The 19,615-nt window shown below is 38.8% G+C and overlaps 1 protein-coding gene across 1 annotated transcript in view; it reads right to left on the bottom strand.

Annotated features, from left to right (window-relative positions):
• The window catches only part of LOC121251847 (two pore calcium channel protein 1A-like), a 53,941-nt gene that overhangs the window by 13,221 nt on the left and 21,105 nt on the right, over positions 1 to 19,615 (bottom strand). Inside the window, exons 9-10 of the mRNA XM_041151233.1 lie at positions 19,439 to 19,516; positions 9,323 to 9,384 (exon numbers count right to left, since the gene is read on the bottom strand). Of these exons, the coding sequence (XP_041007167.1) occupies positions 9,323 to 9,384; positions 19,439 to 19,516 (140 nt within the window). The remainder of the gene's footprint in view (positions 1 to 9,322; positions 9,385 to 19,438; positions 19,517 to 19,615) is intronic.

Genomic DNA, 19,615 nt, shown 5'->3' with positions numbered 1-19,615 from the left:
CAATATGAAAGTAACAAAGGGTAATGATGACAGTGATTATTGACAATACGAAAGGATTTAAATTGAAATTTCATATTTCAGAGAAATCAGAAATAGATGACTAGGCGTAGTAAGGAAAGCAAAATTGTGCAAGAATTTCAGTCGCCACAGGCGAGTCTGCATGAATCGTTTTGAAAGTGCAGAAAAAGAAAAAGTAAAACCTCCAATAACAACTACTCAGCACTTTCTGACTTCTTGGATAAGCAAGTTACTAAGAACTACAAGTGTATAAATTCAAGTATTAATTTCTTTTTTAAAAAATAAAAAAATAAAATAAAAAAACACTGAAAAAACACTTCATAACAAGGTCTCCCGTTTTAAGAAGTATAATCTACTACTGTATTGCATTATATACTTATTGGAAACAGGGAGGTGACAATACTTACGAAAGCAAAAACCAAACAACTGTATTACATTACGATGCCACAGAGAAAGCTATTCTTTGAGGTTGCCATTGCTTCCTGAAACCCCTTTGGAGTTAAGATAGAAGGCAATCTTGCTTGGTCCCAGAAATAAATTCATAAAAGGAAAAAAAACCTCCATTCTCACAGGAGCCTTCCATACTCATCGTTCTATTCACCAGCAGGATTTTTTTAAATAGGAAAAGGGGTGAAAAGATGCATAAGTTCATAACCCCCTCAAACTACCACGTAATTCACAATTACCCCCTCTAAACTATCAATTTCGGAAATCACGGCCCAAACTACAAAAAATTGCAATTTGCCCTACGTAAAAAAGTTGATGAAAATACACTAATAAATAAAAAATTGAAAATTTTATTTTTTTCTCTTGTGGGTCACTTTTTTAATTTTCTTTTTAATTTTATAGGAATCTGTCTTTTTTAAAAATAAAAGTTGTATTTTGACTTTCTGAAGGAAAAGGGAGTACAATTACAATTTTTTGGCAGTTTGGAGGGTGATTGTCAAAATTGATAGTTTAGGAGAGTGATTGTCAGAATTAGTATTTTGGAGGATGATTGTCAAAATTATAGTTTAGCTAGTTATGTGCATTTTCCAAAAAAAACATGTCACCATGCACAATAAGGGAAAAGTAATTTGACAGTGTTTCAAAGGTTAGATTTTGAGAGAACAAAGAAGAGGGAAACTGATTTTTTTGAACATGTGTCCATTTCTTGCTGTTTATATATACTACAACATATAATTGATAATTATGCCCTCTTAACACTCCCTCACAAGTTGAGGCATACTTGTCATATAAACCCAGCCTGGAACATATAAGTATTAACAGATTATACAAGTTGATCAGCAGACTTAACAAAAGGTGTAGAAATATCACCACTCAATATCTATCTCAAATGAAGTGTCAATTAATCTCTATTTGCTTAGTCCTCTCCCGAAACATAGGATTAGAAGTAATATGCACTGGAGCTTCAGCATCACAGAATAACTAAAGAGGAACAGAAGCTTCAGCACCAATCTCTTGAAGGAAGTGTTGCAACCATGTCAACTCACTAGAAGTGTGAGCCATTACCATGTATTCAACTTCAGCACTAGAACAAGTTACTTTTGTTTGTTTCTTAATCTTCCATGTAACCAAGTTACCTCCCACAAAGGTATAGCATCCGGTAGTGGATCTTCTATTTGAAGGTGACCCTACCCAATCAGCATCTAAAAAAGCTTCAACTTTAAGGTATCCAAGTGACCTATATAACAATCCAACGCTAGGAGCTCACTTAAGATTACAAAGAATATGGATTATAGCATCCCAATGTGAGACCCTTGGTGTTTCTAGAAACTAACTCACTACACTCATTGCATAAGAGATGACAAGTCTAGTGATAGCAAGATAATTCAATTTCACATGTTGTCGATACCTACCTAGATCTTCAAACAACTCTCTTTCACCGTTCAAGAGATTACGATTCAGATCCATAAAAGTGTCAATAGGTCGTGCACCCAACAAACCAATTTCTTCCAATAGGTTGAGTACATATTTTCTCTGAGATAGACAATTACCCTTTTTAGACCTGTCAACTTCAATCCCAAGAAAATATCTAAGTTTTCCCAAATCTTTTGTGTGAAACTAATCATGCAAAAACTGCTTCATCCTACCAATCCCAGCTGAGTCACTCCCAGTAATTACAATGTCGTCCACATATACTACCAACAAAATAAAACCTACATTAGCTGTATGTCTGACATCTATGAAGACCAAATGCCAATACAGCATCAAAAAACTTTCCAAACCATGCTCGAGGGGATTGCTTCAAACCATATATTATCTTTATTAACTTGCATACAACACCTCGATTTTAGCCTTGAGTAACCAACCCAGGTGGTTGCTCCATGTAAGGGAAATCTAATATTTTTATTTACCTAATTTTTTCCTTCCCGTTGATTCCCCCGACAATCAAGCTGCACTTCTTTCTAACAAGTGGCTAGGAGTTAGCAAGCAACCTTGGCCTCTTGGCAGGAGGTTCGTTGCCCCCTTCCTTTCTGGTCCGGCAGTGGTACGACACCTGAACTCGAAGCTACGATCAGATCCGTTCAGATTCCACAGATCCAGCCGATTTGGTCTAGTCCTATTTGACCCAACCCCAAAACTTAAACGGCCGGCATGTTTTGGAAGGTAGAGCGGGGAGAGGGGAAGTTGTGCCCATTCTCTCTCCGGGCACGAGTAGAAACATAAAAATTTAAGACCAAATACGACGGAAAGACATTAAAAAATATATGATTTGATTTTATAGGTTGCCTGCATAAATAGTTTAATGACCACATAACAATTCATTCTTGTGTGTAATATCAAATCAATCGGTAGATCTCACTTCCCTTCCCCCATACCTCAACCGTAAGGGATAGCGTATCTATAGAAGAGAGAGTACGGGTCCTTACCCTTAATTTAGTTTAGATGCAGCTCGAATGCCTTTGAGTTTGGATGTAGGTTGTTCTCTATGGCTAGAGAACAGTCGTCTCAGGAATCATTTAGAGTGTTAGCAGATTGCCTTGGCGATAAAAAAAAGTGGGAAAGCCATGTAGTGATCATCCGCTCACTCTCACTAGCTGGCACCACGTTTTCATCGATCGCTTTCCTCATTTTCCTTTTGTTTGATTCATTAATGAAGTCATAGTCTCTATTCCTCAGCAAAATAAAGTTGCAATTCCAAAATTTTGGAATTGCTGCTTGGATTATCGTAGAATAAGAGGAGTCGTCTTAGGAAATTACTTAACTTAAAAGATAGATGTCGCCGCTGCGAGGCGAGGGAGTAACTTGTTTGGTCTTGTACCCACACCCGTACTTCCTCATGCAAGTCTCCATGTAAAAATGCATTTTTAACATCCAAGTAGAATAAGGGCCAGTCTAGATTAGCAGCAAAAAATATCAATACTCAAACAAAAGGTATTTTGGCAACCAGAGAGAAAGTTTCCTCATAATAAATGTCGTAAGTTTAAATATAACCCTTAGCAACCAAGCGTTCTTTCAAACATTCTACAGAACCACCAGGAAGGAACTTGACTCTGTAAGCCAATTTACGGCCAACAAGTTGTTTATTAGATGGTAGTGGAACAATATCCCATGTCCCATTATAGTGAAGTGCATCCCTTTCATTCTTCATAGTTGTCCTCCACCCCGGAGATAAAGCATCCTAGACTGCTATAGGAATAAATAGCTTTGAAATTTGAGAAGTAAAACTTTTGAAATTTGACAATAAACAAACTGGTAATTGGGTATTGAGTAACAAAAGAACAAGTACCTTTTATAAGAGCAACAAGGTGAGAATCTGATACTAGGTAATTAGGGGTTGTTTGGAAAACATAACTCATCTCATCTCATCTCAAAATTTCTCATAATTTTCTTCACAAACATCATTCAAATACAAACACTTTTTAATTTTAAATCTTCAACTTTTTCATCTAATCATTACCTAATCATTACACATTTTCCAAACTTCCAAACAAAATACAAAAACAATTCAACTTTTTCAAACCCCAAAACAAAAATAATATTCTAACAATATTTTAAATCTATAATATTTTTTATTCAACTTTTTCTCTCTTCTTTCCCAAAACCCAATAAAATCTTAACTCAAACCATTTCACTATGTTTCACAAAATTCTCATCTCATCTCATTCTCCAAGTATCCCCTAAGGATTTGAAGATGAGACAAGGTTGGTGGAGGCATGGGAGCCAGTAGTCTCAAGCGATAAGAACAAACCTATAAGGAACTGTCTAAGGTATCAATGATGAGTGGGTAAGGGTGGCTGAGGGTAATGATGGAAGCATAAAGAGTGGGTAACAAAAGACATGGGGAGGATGATGGTACAAGATCACACTCACCAATCGAAGATGTGTCCAACAAATAAAGTATTGACTAAAATAATGTGACATCGACACTAGTGAAATAGCATCGAAGAATATGATTATAGCAGCGATATCCTTTTTGAGTCCTAGAATAACCAACAAAAACGCATTTGGTAGCACATTGATCAAGTTTTCCAGAACCTAGGCCAAGGTTATGACCTTAAAAAACACAGCCAAAGATTTTAGGAGAAAGAGCAAATGCATGAGATGTAGGGAACAAAATAGAATAAGTAGAGGCGCCATGGAGGACTACTAAAAGCATGTGGTTAATAAGGTGACAAGCAATAAGGACTCCATCACTCCAAAAATGTTTAGGAAAAATATATGTGAAGTAAAAGGGCTCGTGTTACATCTAACAAATGACGATTTTTGTGTTCAGCACACCACTCTATTGGGGTATAAAAACCTGAGGTTTGATGAAAAATTCCTTTATTTCCTAAGTAGCAAGGGCACTAGATGGATATACTTTGGCATTGTCAAAACACAAAACTCAAAATTTGTGTCCAAATTGGGTTTAATTTATCCTCAAAAGATTTTCAATATGAAAAGAAGTTCATATCATGCCTTCATAAAAAAAAAACCATGTCATACAAGATTAATCATTCACAAATGTGAAAATAATGAAATTTGTTTGACTCAATATTGACCCGTCCCCATACATCAAAGTGAATCAATTCAAAAGGACTCGAGGCACAATTATCATGTCGAGATACAAAAGACACATTACGGTGTTTGCTAAGTTAATATGCTTCACAATGAAAAGAATATGCATTTCCAAGATTCCTAATCTAACATTTCAAAACAAAAAGGGAAGGATGGCCAACGCGACAATGTCATTCAAAAATTGATGATGATGAGGAGGTGAGAGCTCAAGTGGGTGAAGGCTTGAAATCAAGATAATATAGGCTACTAGTGTCACACCCTGTTCCTGGGGTAAAACCTTTTAACCTGAAATCCACAAAATATAAAACTTAGATACAATAATCCTCCAAAATAAAATACCTCCAAAATCCTTTCAAAGAAAGTAAACTTGACACTACTACATATTCTCTAAAATGTCACAAATCCACTAATGCCACCTAGCACTTATCTCACATTTCTCTTATAATTCTGTCACATACTATCTATTCCAACTGTCACAACTATCAAAGTCATTTGAAAAAAAAAATAGTGGAGATCAATGGATGAGTCCACGGACTCAGTAAGGAGTGAGCCTATACTAGTGTGTAAACATGAGCTAATTACAGAATGCAAAGCAAAACAGTCTCAAAAATAGCAAAGCGGTATTTCAAAAACATTTATTTATAATAATATTATAGACAAAAGACCTTTGGCATAAGTATAACTGAAACGTGATCATAATAGAATAGAGGTCATGTTTACCCCCGTGGCAGGGTAGTGCTATCCCCGAATGCTAATTCGGGCATAAACAAAAGTGAAATCTCCCCCTTTTAAACTCGGCGCGCCAAGTTTGCACACCGGAAAGACCCATGTAGAAAACCACCTTGTCTTCAAAGTGGGGCAATTAGGGTCCATTTGGAAACACAACTATTCTCAAGTATTTTCATATATTCTCAGATATTTTCTTCCCAAACATCACTCAAACACAGAACAATTTTCAATTTCAAATTTCAAATTTTCAATTTTTTCATCTAATCATTAAAACTTTCTCAAACTCCCAAACAAAACACAAAAAAAATACAACTTTTTCAATTTTCAAAACAAAAAGACTAATAAAAAATTATATTTAAACATTTTTTTAACTTTAAAATATTTTTACCCAACTTTTTCTCTCATTTCTCAAAATCCAATAAAACATCTTAACCCAAACTATTTCACTAATATTCATAGATATACAGAGATATTCTAAGTATCCAAAGAGGGCCTTTGAAACAGAGTTTCTGGTACCAACGTAATAATGAAGGCCACAGTTTTACACCCATGGTCAGGTCATAACAAAAGCAGAAACAGAATGTCATGCCAGAGGATTTTCAGATGCAATACATCTCATAACAAAGTACTAAGCAAATAAATATCATACAATCATATAAAGATTTGAGACATCAAATTCACTTTTTATGCAGTTGAGAATAGAGTACCAAAAATGCTCATGTCTACACCAAAGACAGAAATATTTCATTTTTTTGTTTAGATACAATGAATAGTGTAGAAAATGTCCGAGATTGTTTTTCATAATAAAATATGCAAGTTTCTCATAAAATCAACCTCAATCAATTTTTTGCAAAGTTTAGTATAGGAGCACCGTTTACCTAACTTTTGTTGTGTACTATCTAAGGCTTCGAAACCGAATAGTAGCAGTGTCACAACCAAGACCAAAAATCATCACTAGTATATTAATAACTCATAACATCATTAAACCAACATAAATAGCATAATTCTATAGTTCGGACTATTGCTCAACGAGAACCAACTCTTAAGCCCATAGACGACCCATTCAACATCTAGTCCGCTCAGTTCCTCAGGTTTATGGTTGCCTAACTACCATGTGTCCCAAGAATACAACCCCGCCAAATAGTCAACCAAACCTTCGTCTAAACTCCATACAAACCCACCATCACAATTCACATTCACACCCGGACATATTTGAATACCAATTCAAGGTCGAAAATCACTTCCTCCTATGTCCATGATATCTCAAAACTGACCTCCACTCAAACCAACCCGATTAAACCAAATTTCACAAACACAATCTTAATCCACAAAATTTCTCAAACTATTTGGAGAACTTAACAACCCAAGTTAGCATAGATGGACTATCATATACCCGATAGAGAGAGATATCAGAAAAACGCTTAGCACTGTAGAGTGAGGTGGAGCGGTTGGACGTGGTGTGGCGGTTTCCACTAAACTCAATGGTCGGCCCAGCGGATGGTAGCAAGCGACGGAGCAACATTAGTGTGGCAGAGAGAAGAAAACAGAGGGGGTTAGAGAGAGAGAGAGAGAGAGAGAGAGGGACAGAGACAAAGTAAACAAAGACTTACCAAAATTTAGGCAAAGAGGGAGTGTCAGGGTCTGGGGGGAAGAAGAAAAACAAGGGGTTAAGGGCTTAGGCCATCGAACACACCGTTTTGGGTTTCCTTTATTTTTTTTAAAGTCGGGCTGGCTGGCTTAGGATCTTGGGTCTGAGCTTCTAGTGGCCTGGGTCATTACATTCCTCCCCCCTTAAAAAAATTCGTCCTTAAAATTTGCTCAACATGACCATCGGTAATCTCCAAGGACCAATAAATAGTTCAGTAATCTCTACCTCTACTTCCATAGGTTCTTCCTTTATGACCATAACTAGTTCCATAAATAGCACATCACATCTAAACTCCTAAGGTGCCCATGCAGTCCAATATATCCAATTCCACAAAGACATATCCTACAATACCCAGATCTTAATTATTAATACCATCACATTTTCGACTGCGCTATCCACGATTGACCCATCGCTTATGTTTGGAATGATTCAAGAACCCAAAAATCCATACACTAAGTCAAGCCCATGAGGTGGATAATTTAAGCGGATAGAAAGGACTAGGTTTAAACCAAATCAAAGTGTCAAGCACTGAAATTTACTCGTATACTTCCTATCAGTAAGAGAAAACTAATCCAATGAATGAAGTCACATTTAGGCACCAAAGGTATGCTCCGCCAAGTGACTAAGAAAGAAATTGATTCGCAACGGAAATGGGGAGGTCACAATGATAGTAACTAGGTTCAAGGTTGGTCCTTCCATTGAAAAATGTTTTGAAAAAAACAATACAAGTAAAAGTCTAACAACTCGTCAAGATAGTTACCATTGAGCATATGTAGGACTACTTGAATCAAGTTTTGTATCAACGAAATGGCTACAAACCCTTTGCCCTGCAAAAACACTTCAACAGATTTCGCCCAAAGCACATAGTTCTTTCCATTCAACTTTACCGAGCTCATCGACACATTAAAGCTTGATGTAAAAGACAACGACTCAAATTTAATAGACATGAGAGCTGAAAATACTACACAATCTAACCCAAAGGTAACAAACCATTACACAATATGGATGAAAATCAAAGAAACCAACTTGAGCCCGATCTGAAAAGTATAAATCCGAGTTGAAGTTATGTGAAAAACACATGAAACAGACCTAAAGAACCAGGTTTCAGCCTGTACCGGTTGATTATTGGTAGATATCGACGAAAATAGCTGAATATCAGTAGTTATCAGCTCCAAACCAGTATGAACCAGCTAGTATAAGATCTAAACCGGTACATGTCAAGTATGTACTAGTACAAATCAGCCTTGTAATGGATCCGGCTTGCAAACCGGATTTGATAGGTCTTAAACAAGAATAAGTGGGTTACCTTATTCTCGTTGCCAAACAACGCTTGGTCCCTTAGCTTAAACGTTGCCAGCGACAAATGGCCTGACTGGCAGCCTTCCACAACAGGAAAGTCACCAGACGGAACAAAAGACAATGATGAGCTCAACTTCAGCAGCTGATACCGGACACAATGCCGGAAAAAACAAGAAACAACATTAAACACATTGTAATGAGGGAAAAATCAGTTCCGGCCTCACCCATGGTTGCCACCACCACACCACCAACCACTACAGAAAGTGCCGACAACGACAACCAACCCCTACCAACTAACAACCAATGGCATTAGTGCAGTCAAACAACCATCACTATCTGGAAGGCTACTCTTTTTCTATTTTTTTTGTTAATATATACACACAAACAGAAGCAAAAATCACAGGAAAATCAGGTATTAACAATCTAGTAAACTCTCTAATACCATGTTGCAAAGGTTAGATTTTGAGAAAACATAGAGAAGAGGGAAATTGATTTGTTCAAACTTGTGTCCATTTTTAACTGTTCCACTAGACATATTACAGCATACAATTGACTATTGTATCCTCTTGGGGCATACTTATTAAAATTATGTTAAGCAAGTTAAAGATTGTGTTCATTTAATACCTGTATTTGTTCAGTTCCTCAAACAGTTGAATGCATTGTTCTTTGTCAATAAATCCATGATTCTGTTAAAAGCACAAAACAAGGGGCTCAAAAACAAATAAAATTTACTTTAGAAAATAATAAGTGTGACTATATATAAACACAAAAATATCTAACCTATATCAACATATAAAAGATTAATCGTGATGCCAGGAAGAGAATAACTACTCTCTTACCAATAACAAGAAATGTTAACAAAGAAAAAATGCTGAGAACATGAATTATAACACAAGGGCAATATTCTGACAAAAGCATGCTACATAACTCATTCCAGATATGCACATAAAAACCATGCCCATACATACTATAAATTCAAAGCACCTTTATGTTGATTTAAATTGATGTGCCAATAGACTCAAATGGTAGTATCAATCAGGTTTTAAGAGTAATACAGGAAGTTAAATGGATAAAGGGTTTCATTTTTAGAAACTTCCATCAATTTGGAGAACAAATGAGTAATTGAAAATCAATTTGCATATATTTCACGTTTATTTTTTGGAGAGGAAAATTTAGGAAGGTCATGGTTGGTTCCGGTGAAACATGTGCCCAATGTGGCAAGCCTAATCTGTTGGGTTGCAACGTATCACATCTGCCTATGATGTATCTTGGTATACCTCTGGGAGCCTCATTCAAGGCAAAGTCCATATAGGATGGCATGACTAAGAAGATCGAATGCAGATCGGCTAGTTGGAAGAGGATGTTATGTCTAAAGGCAGCGGGATAAATTTAATTAAGAGTACATAATCCAACTTGCCACTTGTCCCTTTTTTCCTTTCCTACTGGAATGGCAAAACACATGGACAAGCTACAATAGGACTTTCTATGGAGTGCGATAGGTGAAGAATTTAAATTTCATCTAGTAAATTGGACAAAGGTATTCTCATTGATTTCAGAGGAAGGATTGGGTATCCAAAATCTTCTTGTATTTAGTTACGCTTTACTAGGGAAATAGTTGTGGCAATATCAACTTGAGAGGGAAGTTTTATGAAAGGCTATAGTGGACTCCAATTACGGTGGTGCTTGGGTGTAGAGCTGTGGAAAAACGTCAGAAGAGGAGGGTAGTCTTCACTAGATATACCATATTTGAGACGGGCGACAACTCTAGGGCCAGATATACCTTACGGAAATTTTCCTTCAGTTGCTGACTTATTGGCACTTCCCAATGGTCCCCTCAATGGAAAGTCAATTTCCTTAAAGAGGCACAAGACTGGAAAGTCAACACTTTCACAGACTTTTTCAATCTATTGTACTCTATGAGAATAACAGTCGGTGGGGTAGACAAACCTCTATGGAATCCTTCTAAGAAAGGAAAGTACACCGTTCCCTCATTCAATCAAGTCTTAACTACCCAGGATATGAACTCCTTCCCATGGAATATGGAAGATTAAGGCGCCTCTAAAAGCAGTTTTCTTTGTTTAGACAGCTTCTTTAGGGATGATTCTCACCACAGATAACCTAAGGAAATGCCATATTATCGTTGTGAGTTAGTTCTGTATGTCCAGAACAGGTGGAGAAATGTAGACCATGTACTACTTCACTGTCAGTTTGCTAGCAACCTGTGTTATGATTTTTCTGGCGAAGTCGGTTTAGCATGGGTTGTGCCTAGAAAAAAGGTAGTAGATCTCCTTGCCACCTGGAGAGAATTAGGTGGAAACAATCGAATTGCAGTAGTGTGGAAGATGGTCACCATTTGTTTACTGTGGTGCATCTCGAGGGAAGGGAACACTTAAAACTTCAAAGATTGCGAACAGTCACTGGATGAACTTATAACTTTCTTCTACAAAACTTTGGTCCTTTGGGTGTTATAGCTATAGATTTTTTTTTATAGGTAATCAAGAAGTTTTATTCATTAAAAGTAGGCAAAACTCAAGTACACAGTCACAGGAAGTATACATTAGAAGTACCTAACTAGAGTTTACAACGGAAAGTAGAAACTCATGGACATTTAGCCCATTACAAACAACGGCCCCTGCCCATAAGAACAATGATTTAAAAAGAAAACTTTAAACTCCTCCATTGTTCTCTCACGATCTTCGAAACTTCAATCATTTCTCTCTCGCCAAATACGCCAACACTTACATATTGGAACCATTCTCCAAATTGCTACCACTTGTGAATTACCACCGGTCAAAGAGGCATGACCCATGATAATCCAATTCCCACAAAGAAAGCATCCATCATGGTCCTAGCCACCTCGCAATGTAAAAGCAGATGATCTACTGATTCCTCATTCTTTTACATGCAACACCAGTCCAACAACATTACCCGACATTTTCTTAAATTATTTGTGGTGAGGATCTTGTCCAATTATGCTATCCAGAAGTAAAACGCTACTTTTGAAGGAGCTTTCGTATGCCATATACTCTTACATGGGAACATGGTCTTTCTAGGGCTCGTTAGAACTTGGTAAAATGATCTGACAGTGAATCTACCTTTCTTGGAGGGGCTCCAGTTCATCTTATCTATGGTACCCTCGGTCATGCTTACGAAATACAATGCCACATAGAACTCTGAAATAGTCTCCAACTCCCAATCTTGGCCTACCCTAACGAAATCTGCATTCCATTGAGGGGAGCCACTAGAAAAGACCAAGAGATCATCTATCGTTGCATCCTTTGCTCGTGCAAGCTCAAAAATGGCAGGGAAGGTGTCTTGGAGGCTTCATTGACCGCACCATTTGTCATACCGAACTCTAACACGAGAATCGTCACCACCACAATATGTTCATGTCTTCGGAAGATTTTCCAATGTCACCTAATGTATTTCCACAAACCCACCGCATATGGGCCACGTACCTCATTCGAGCACCATCCTCCCCAAGCCTCCCTAAACTGTGAATCTATAACGGACTTCCACAACTCCCCTATTTCCACAAACCCACCGCATATGAGCCGTGTACCTCATTCAAGCACCATCCTCCCTAAGTCTCCCTAAACTGTGAATCTATGACGAATAAAAAAATTAAAGAGGAGAGCGGGCCCCCCTATTTCAAACCATGGGAGGAGTTAAAGAAACCCATCGGTGAACTATAGAGATGCAAAACTCTACCCAATTCTGTCATTTCTCCCCAAAGCCACATCTTACAAGTAAACAAAGTAAGAACTTCCAATTGACGTGATCATAGGTTTTCTCCATGTCTAATTTGCAAAGTAACCCAGATTCTCTAGATTTGAGTCATCCATCCAAAACTTCATACTTCATTTGCAAGTAAGACCGAATCTAGGATTTGTCCACCTTTGACATGCATTTTGCAGCTTCGAAATTAACTTTTTTATTTGCTAGCACTTCAGAAAGAATCTTGTAAACCCCATTCACAAGGCTAATGTGGTGGTAGTCTCTCACATCCATGGACCTCAACTTTTTAGGAATGAGTGCTAAAAAAGTAGCATTAAGACTTTTCTCAAATTTGGCATTAGTATGAAAATCTTAGAAAAAACTGCATAAGGTCACCCTTGATCACGTCCCAACAAGCTTGGAAAAAGCCCAAGGTAAACCCATCTAGGCCTGTAGCCTTGTCACTAGCCATGCCATGTGATTCTTGATGACGAGCTGATTCTTGATGACGAGCTGATCCGTGGAAACTGCTCCATCTACCATCAACATGTCAATAGCATTGTTCCTCCTATGTGAATTAGCCACTTGAGCCATAGCGCCCTTGAGTTTTGTCTCCAAGAGATCTCCTCCATCAATGTTACTCTTTCAAGTTTTATGATTACCTAATGTCAAATTTGGCCGAATACCTCTTTGAGGTGCTTCCTTCTCATTATATAATAAATAGTTCCAGAAATAATTACAAAGATAAGATTGAGAATTCAGTTTGAATCTCAACAAACTACATCTTTATCTTTATCTAAACTAACCTGACTTTATCCTATCTAACTATGTACAAGTTTAATTTAAATACAAGATAAGATTAGTAAATAAATCCTAATCTATTTGAAATTCAGTTATGTTGTATCCCAGTAAAATAGGAGATTAGTTGCCATGTAACCCTAGCCACAACCCATTAAAATAGGAGATTACATGCCTAGCTACCGTATCTTAAAGAAAACCCTATGTTTCCTTTGATACCCTCCCTTAAATTGATGCTAGTGAGTCGACTAGCAGCAGTTTGCTAACTAGGTATTGATGTCGTTGTCGAGTCAAAGCTTTGGTGAAAATATCAGCTACTTGGTGTTCAGTGGACACATGAGGGAGAATGATAGCTTTAGACTCATAGGCATCTCGGATATAGTGACAATCAACCTCGATGTGCTTCATACGTTCATAAAAAACTGAGTTGGCTACAATTTGAATGGCACTTGTATTATCACCATGAAGAGGCATGGGATGTGCCTGTGCAAAGCCGAGTTCTGAAAGAATACCACGCAACCACATAATTTTCAAACATGTAGCAGACATTGCCCAATATTCAGCCTTTGTGGGGGTCTTCTCTCGTCACTCACAAGTATGCTTACGAGATAGGGCTAGTATCAAATTCGTTAGTAGGGGAACAAATGCAGTGGAACATCAATTTTGGCCCCGCGGCAAATGATTGGGAAGTGGACAGCTTTGCAGCCTTTTTCAAACTTTTGTATTCTCTCAAACCGAATAACCAGCATGCCGACTCATTGTGGTGGATACCTTCACGTGGTGCATTCTCAGTTCGCTCGTTCTATAAATCCCTTTCACATGAGCTCCCTATTCAGTTTCCTTGGAAAAGAATTTGGAGACATAAAGCACCTCTCAAAGCAGCTTTTTTTGTGTGGACAGCTTCCTTGGGTAAGATCCTCACAACGGATAATTTGAGGAAACGAAGAGTGATCATCGCAGATTGGTGTTACATGTGTAGGAATGGGGGTGAATCCGTGGACTATCTTCTACTACACTATGAAGTAGCTCGAGGGTTATGGAATGAGGTATTTAGAAGACTAGACTTGGGTTGGGTAATACCTGAGTCAGTAATGGCAGTTTTGGCTAGCTGGACAGATCTAAGAGGAAATCGGCAGATCAAGGCTGTATGGAAGATGATTCCTATTTGCATCATGTGGTGCGTATGGCAGGGCGCAATGAACGGGCGTTCGAGAACAAAAAGAGATTGATGGAGGAACTTATTGCTTTCTTTTTTAGAACCCTTTGTACTTGGCCTCTTCCGTTAATTTTAATGGACAAGACTTCCATGATTTCCTTGTATCTAACGTCCCTACGTAGGTAGGGCATTCTTTGCACTACACATGGCTTTGCCTATTCTTTTATTAATACACTTTGATTACTTATAAAAAAAAAGGAATGTTGTAATACCCAAGCCCAGACCCAGGCCCAGGAAGAGCCAGCCATGGAGGCCAACACAACATCGTTTTAGTATGTCTTTCTTCCCATTTCAGTTTTCTCTTCCCCGATGGTTTCTTCCCCACCCCCCCCCCTGCGGAATCTCCCTCGTCCCCGTTGGTTCTCTCCCCCATTTTCTCTTCCATGAATCCCACTTTTCCCCCCACGCATCTTTAGTTTCCACACCCTCTAGATTTCTTTTTCTCAATAGACCCTTGCATTCCCTCTCCCTCTCCTATGAAATTTCTAGGATTTTTGGTGCTATGTTTTCGTGAGCCCGTGGAATAGTGTTGCCGTCGAGCCCCATCATCGGAGACGTTATCGATCGCCGGTAAGTGTTTCCCCACTCCTTTAACTCACCCTGTCTTTTGTCCATCCCTCACCTTTCACCTCACGGATTTTATCTCTCACAAAGCATCTCCATTACCTCCCCGCCGTGCAGCACCATTGCTATGGACGCCGTCGCCGATCTCCCATTCACACAGATAACACCATATGCCCTTCAACTTTCTGTTGTACACTATGCTCCCCACCCATCACGATTTTCACTCACTCTCCCTCTCTTTGAACCCTTTATTTCAGTGGGTATTGTTCGGTAGCCCTTAATTGTCGCCATTGAGGACCCCGTTGTCATACACTACCACACACCTCCACAATGGTAAGCACCTCAGTTTATGTTTCAAGATATTTTTACATCTCTCTCTCTCTCTCTCTCTCTCTCGATATATAAATACTCTTTGTTGTTGGACACAAAATGTCAACACACATTCGTGGGATCCTGTCGCCGATGCCTCTGTCACTACTACGTGCCAGTGAGTCTCTATTGGTGGTATCAATTTTTCCTACCTAGATTTGATTTTCTTGGTTAATTGCCTCTTTCACTCGTTGCTCTCTCTAACAACTCGGGTCTTGCCTTCCACAGTTGCATTCTTTTTCTCTAGGAGTTAGGCAGTGACCGATTGAAGCCACCAGAGACAACCTCTCCAAGGTAATGCCTTTTCCGCATGAACTTATTTTTAGTGTTACTATTGGAGTTGATGTTGGCTATCGGGGTTGTTTTATGGCTGGTTGAGTGATGAAGTGGGTTGGGCTGGTGATGATTGCGTGGTAGCATAGTCTTTGAAATGGTTGAGTGATTTACATGTCGGGAGTAAATGGGGCTGGTTGATTGTTAGATATAACGGGTGTTGGGCTGTTTATAAATTTAACTGCTTATAGGCTTGTTCTATTCCATTCTTAAGATGGTGGAATTTTGTTTGCTCAGTTTATGTGCTGGTATGGGTTATTAACATGTGTACCAATATTTTCTGATTTGGGTCATCGTGACACGACTAGATTACAGTCCCAAAACGTAGAGAATACACTACCAGAGTTAGACAAGCGGAGTTTTTATGCTAGACTTTGCATAAAAGAAATGTATTGAGATTGATTTTAGAAAAATATGCATGTTTTGTTATCAAAAGAAATTTGAAACAACCTCAATTATTTGTTATGCATTACTTATGAAATCTGTATGAAAGAAAAAAGTATTTATGTCATTATTGGTGTAGACATGAGTAATATTTTTGGCATTCTGTTTCTGAACTGTGCAAAAAGAGTGAATATGAAATCTGAAAATTTGTGCATGATTATGTGAAGATGCTCTGAATCTGTTTTACTTTGTGAAAATGATATGATTCCGTCCAATACCCTGTTTTGATATCATGTGACATTTGAGAACCTTTGGCATAACATTCTGATTCTATATCTGGCTTTATTTCTACTCTGCTCTGACCTTACCACGGGTGCAAAACTGTGACCTCTGTTTGGGTTGGTACCAACTTCTCAGTCTCTGAATGCACCCACTTTGAAAATAAAGTGACTTTTTGTGTGGTCTTTCCTTTGTACACACTCGGAATAGGCCACCGGGGATAGCACAACCCTACCATAAGAGTAAAACATGGCCTCTGTTCTGATATGATGCTCTGATACGATATGATATGAGATGATATGATGATGATGTTCAGTTATACTATGCCAAAGAACTTTTGAATATAAGTACTTTATGAACTATCACTCTGATATTTTGATTATATGTTTTGTTCTTGCATTTTGAAACTAAATATTTTGTTCTGCATTTTGAACTCTGTAAATGGCTAATGTTTACATACTAATATATGTCATTTGTTTACTAAGTTGTTGATAACTCACCCCTTATCTTCACAATATTTTCAGAAGATTTTGATGATTTAGCTAGAGATTAAGAATAGGAAGTGTGGGCAAGAATAACTGAGGATAGGGAGTTAAGTACCTAAGGGTACTATTGCTATTAGAGGATTTTGATTTGGTAAGACTGGATTTCCTTATGTTTATTTGGTTTGTTGAGACTTGTGTAATTGCTAGTTCATTATGTCGAGGTTATTAGGAGATTGTGGAATCGTTGATTTATTTTATTGGATTATTTCATTGATGACCTTGTAGAGGAATTTATGCAGTTGGTTGAAATAGATGAATTTATGTTTTATTTTGGAGACTTTGGTAATTATATTTGTATTAGGAGACATGATTTTAGAGGACAGGAGCCAACTCCCTGGACCTCTAGGACCGAGGCGTTACAAATGGGTTCTTCCACCTCCACAGATGACCGGCCCCTCCCTGCATCCTCCCTCCCTTCAACCACCATCTTTGGCAACTATTGTATCTCCTCTCCTTGTTAGACTCATAAAATCGATGTTCCTTCCATTTTGACCTCCCCCCCTGGCCCACACACGCAAGGTTTCACCCACTGATGTCGCACTCTTCAAACAGTGTTTCTCGGCTACAAAATCATTTTCCGACATTGGAATAGTCAACTGCACGGCACGAAGGTCAACCATTGGCACAAAAGTCTCCAACAAAAATTTTTGTGGCACCCTCCAGTGCTCCTGACCTCCCGGTGATGCTACCACCCTTTCATCTACAGAACGGTGAAGCATAGTCTCAATGTTCGGGAGTCATGGACATCATCCTCGCAGCAATGATGATGGGAGGCAACCCAGAGAACACCAGTGCACTAGCCTGTGTCACCCCATAGTATAGTGGCCCTCCTAATGTTTCACAATTCAGCATCGGCAACCTCATCTACACAATCTTCTCGATAGGTACCAGCACAAGTGTTGTCGGAAACAAACCCAAATGGTGCCAGCACAAAGATCTGTGGCACCCCTGGCCGGTGTACTGCAAGAGGCCGAGATGTGGATGGTGTTTCACAGCTCAGAGTTGGCAACCTCGTCTACACAGCCTTTTTGGCCGATACCAACACTAGGTTTTCGGTGCCGGTTTTGCCAGAAACAACACCAAATGGTGCCGGCCCAGAGGACTGTGGAACCCCTGGCTAGTGTACCACGACAGGCCTAGACGTAGAACCCTTTTCGAAATAGGAATAATGTTGGGCCTAAGTGGATGTAGGACCCATCCGTTTTAGACGCCATTTCATTCTGGGTGAGCAAGTTGGGCCTATCCGGCCCAAGCCAATCTTGGCTTTTCCTTTGTTGGGCCTAAAGGGATTCGGCCCATTTCCAGCCTTGGTTTTTCCTTTATCAAAATAACGTTGGCCTTGGCCCAGGCCAGGGCTCAAGCCCATGTCCACTTTATATGAAAGAGTTTCTACCGCTTCTTCAACAATCCAAGTTCCTCCTTCACACCAACAAGTTCCTCTTTCAGCCCAAACAGGACCCCTACTTTTCAATTTCAACTGAGCAAACATAGGACAAACCTCCACCCCCTCTTTCCGGTACATCACTCTCTCCAGTGGTACTCCCTACTACACCTCCCTTTTTGTCCTTTTCTTTATTATGTAACGCCAAGGAGTGGCCCATACCACCAAGCACTACCACCATTTTCCGTGTGCCACCCATCACTGCCTCTACATACAATTTGACCAGCCTCCCAATCTCCTTCGTGTGGTCTATCACTCTATCCAAATGTTGAGCCAACACTGGAGCCCTATTTTCCAGAATATGCATGGACAAAGCATGCTTCATCTCCATAGAAAGGCTTTCCAACCCCTTCCTTTCATTCCTTCCGAGATCACTAGAGGTCCTCAACGCCCACTGCCACCGTAGTCTGTTACTTCCAAGTAACGCCCGAAAGTATTAGAAGCAAACAATGTCGTAGTCCCATTGCAATACGTCTTGTAAAAATCTTTCCTTCCCTCCAATAAGCACTCTTCCACTATATTCACCAGCCAACAAGCACTGCATGGCTGAGCACCATCTCCTTGATGAGCTTCCTACTCCTCTCAGTGATACGAAAGTAGCTTCCCCCCTCCAGCGATAAAACAAACACCTTTGTTTCTATTAGTAGTTGTTTTAGAAAACCCATCCTTGTCAAGTAATGGTTGAATATCAGAAAATGGCTAAAAGAAAACTGGTTCCAACAAAGATCACTAGAACAATTCTCCCATCATAAGTATTCAAAGAGAAGAATACTAGTGTGCAGAGAGAGATCCATGGATAGCTATAGATTTAATGGACTAAATCTCCACGATTTCCTTGTATCGGATTATAGATTTATGGATTAATATCCATGATTCCTTGAATTGGTTTCTAATTCCAACTAGGTGTTTTTAATGTATGCAACCTATGTACTTGGGCCATTTATACCATTCATAATAATATTATCCACTAGCAAATGAAATGCAGCTATAATAGAAACATTTATTCTCCATGATGAGTAGATCAAGAAAACTGCAAAACTTGTCACAGAAGCATGCCAAGAGTAGATTTAGGGGTCATTGAACGCCGCACTTACATCTTCATCTATGAGATTAAAAGCTTTCTCCAAGATACGTCTCCTATTACCATCCATCTCATAAACTTGTTTCGCAAGCTACAAAAAATCAATGTAAACATGTCCATTTATGTTATCGAGAACACGAGCAACACTAAACTTAGTTTTATATGAAATATTTAGGCCTCATTTGGTTAC

Source organism: Juglans microcarpa x Juglans regia, chromosome 2S, assembly GCF_004785595.1.
Source record: "Juglans microcarpa x Juglans regia isolate MS1-56 chromosome 2S, Jm3101_v1.0, whole genome shotgun sequence".
NCBI classification, from domain to species: Eukaryota; Viridiplantae; Streptophyta; class Magnoliopsida; order Fagales; family Juglandaceae; genus Juglans; species Juglans microcarpa x Juglans regia.
The sequence above is the reverse complement of the archived record's forward strand: the minus strand, read 5'-3'. Positions and strand labels throughout refer to the sequence as shown.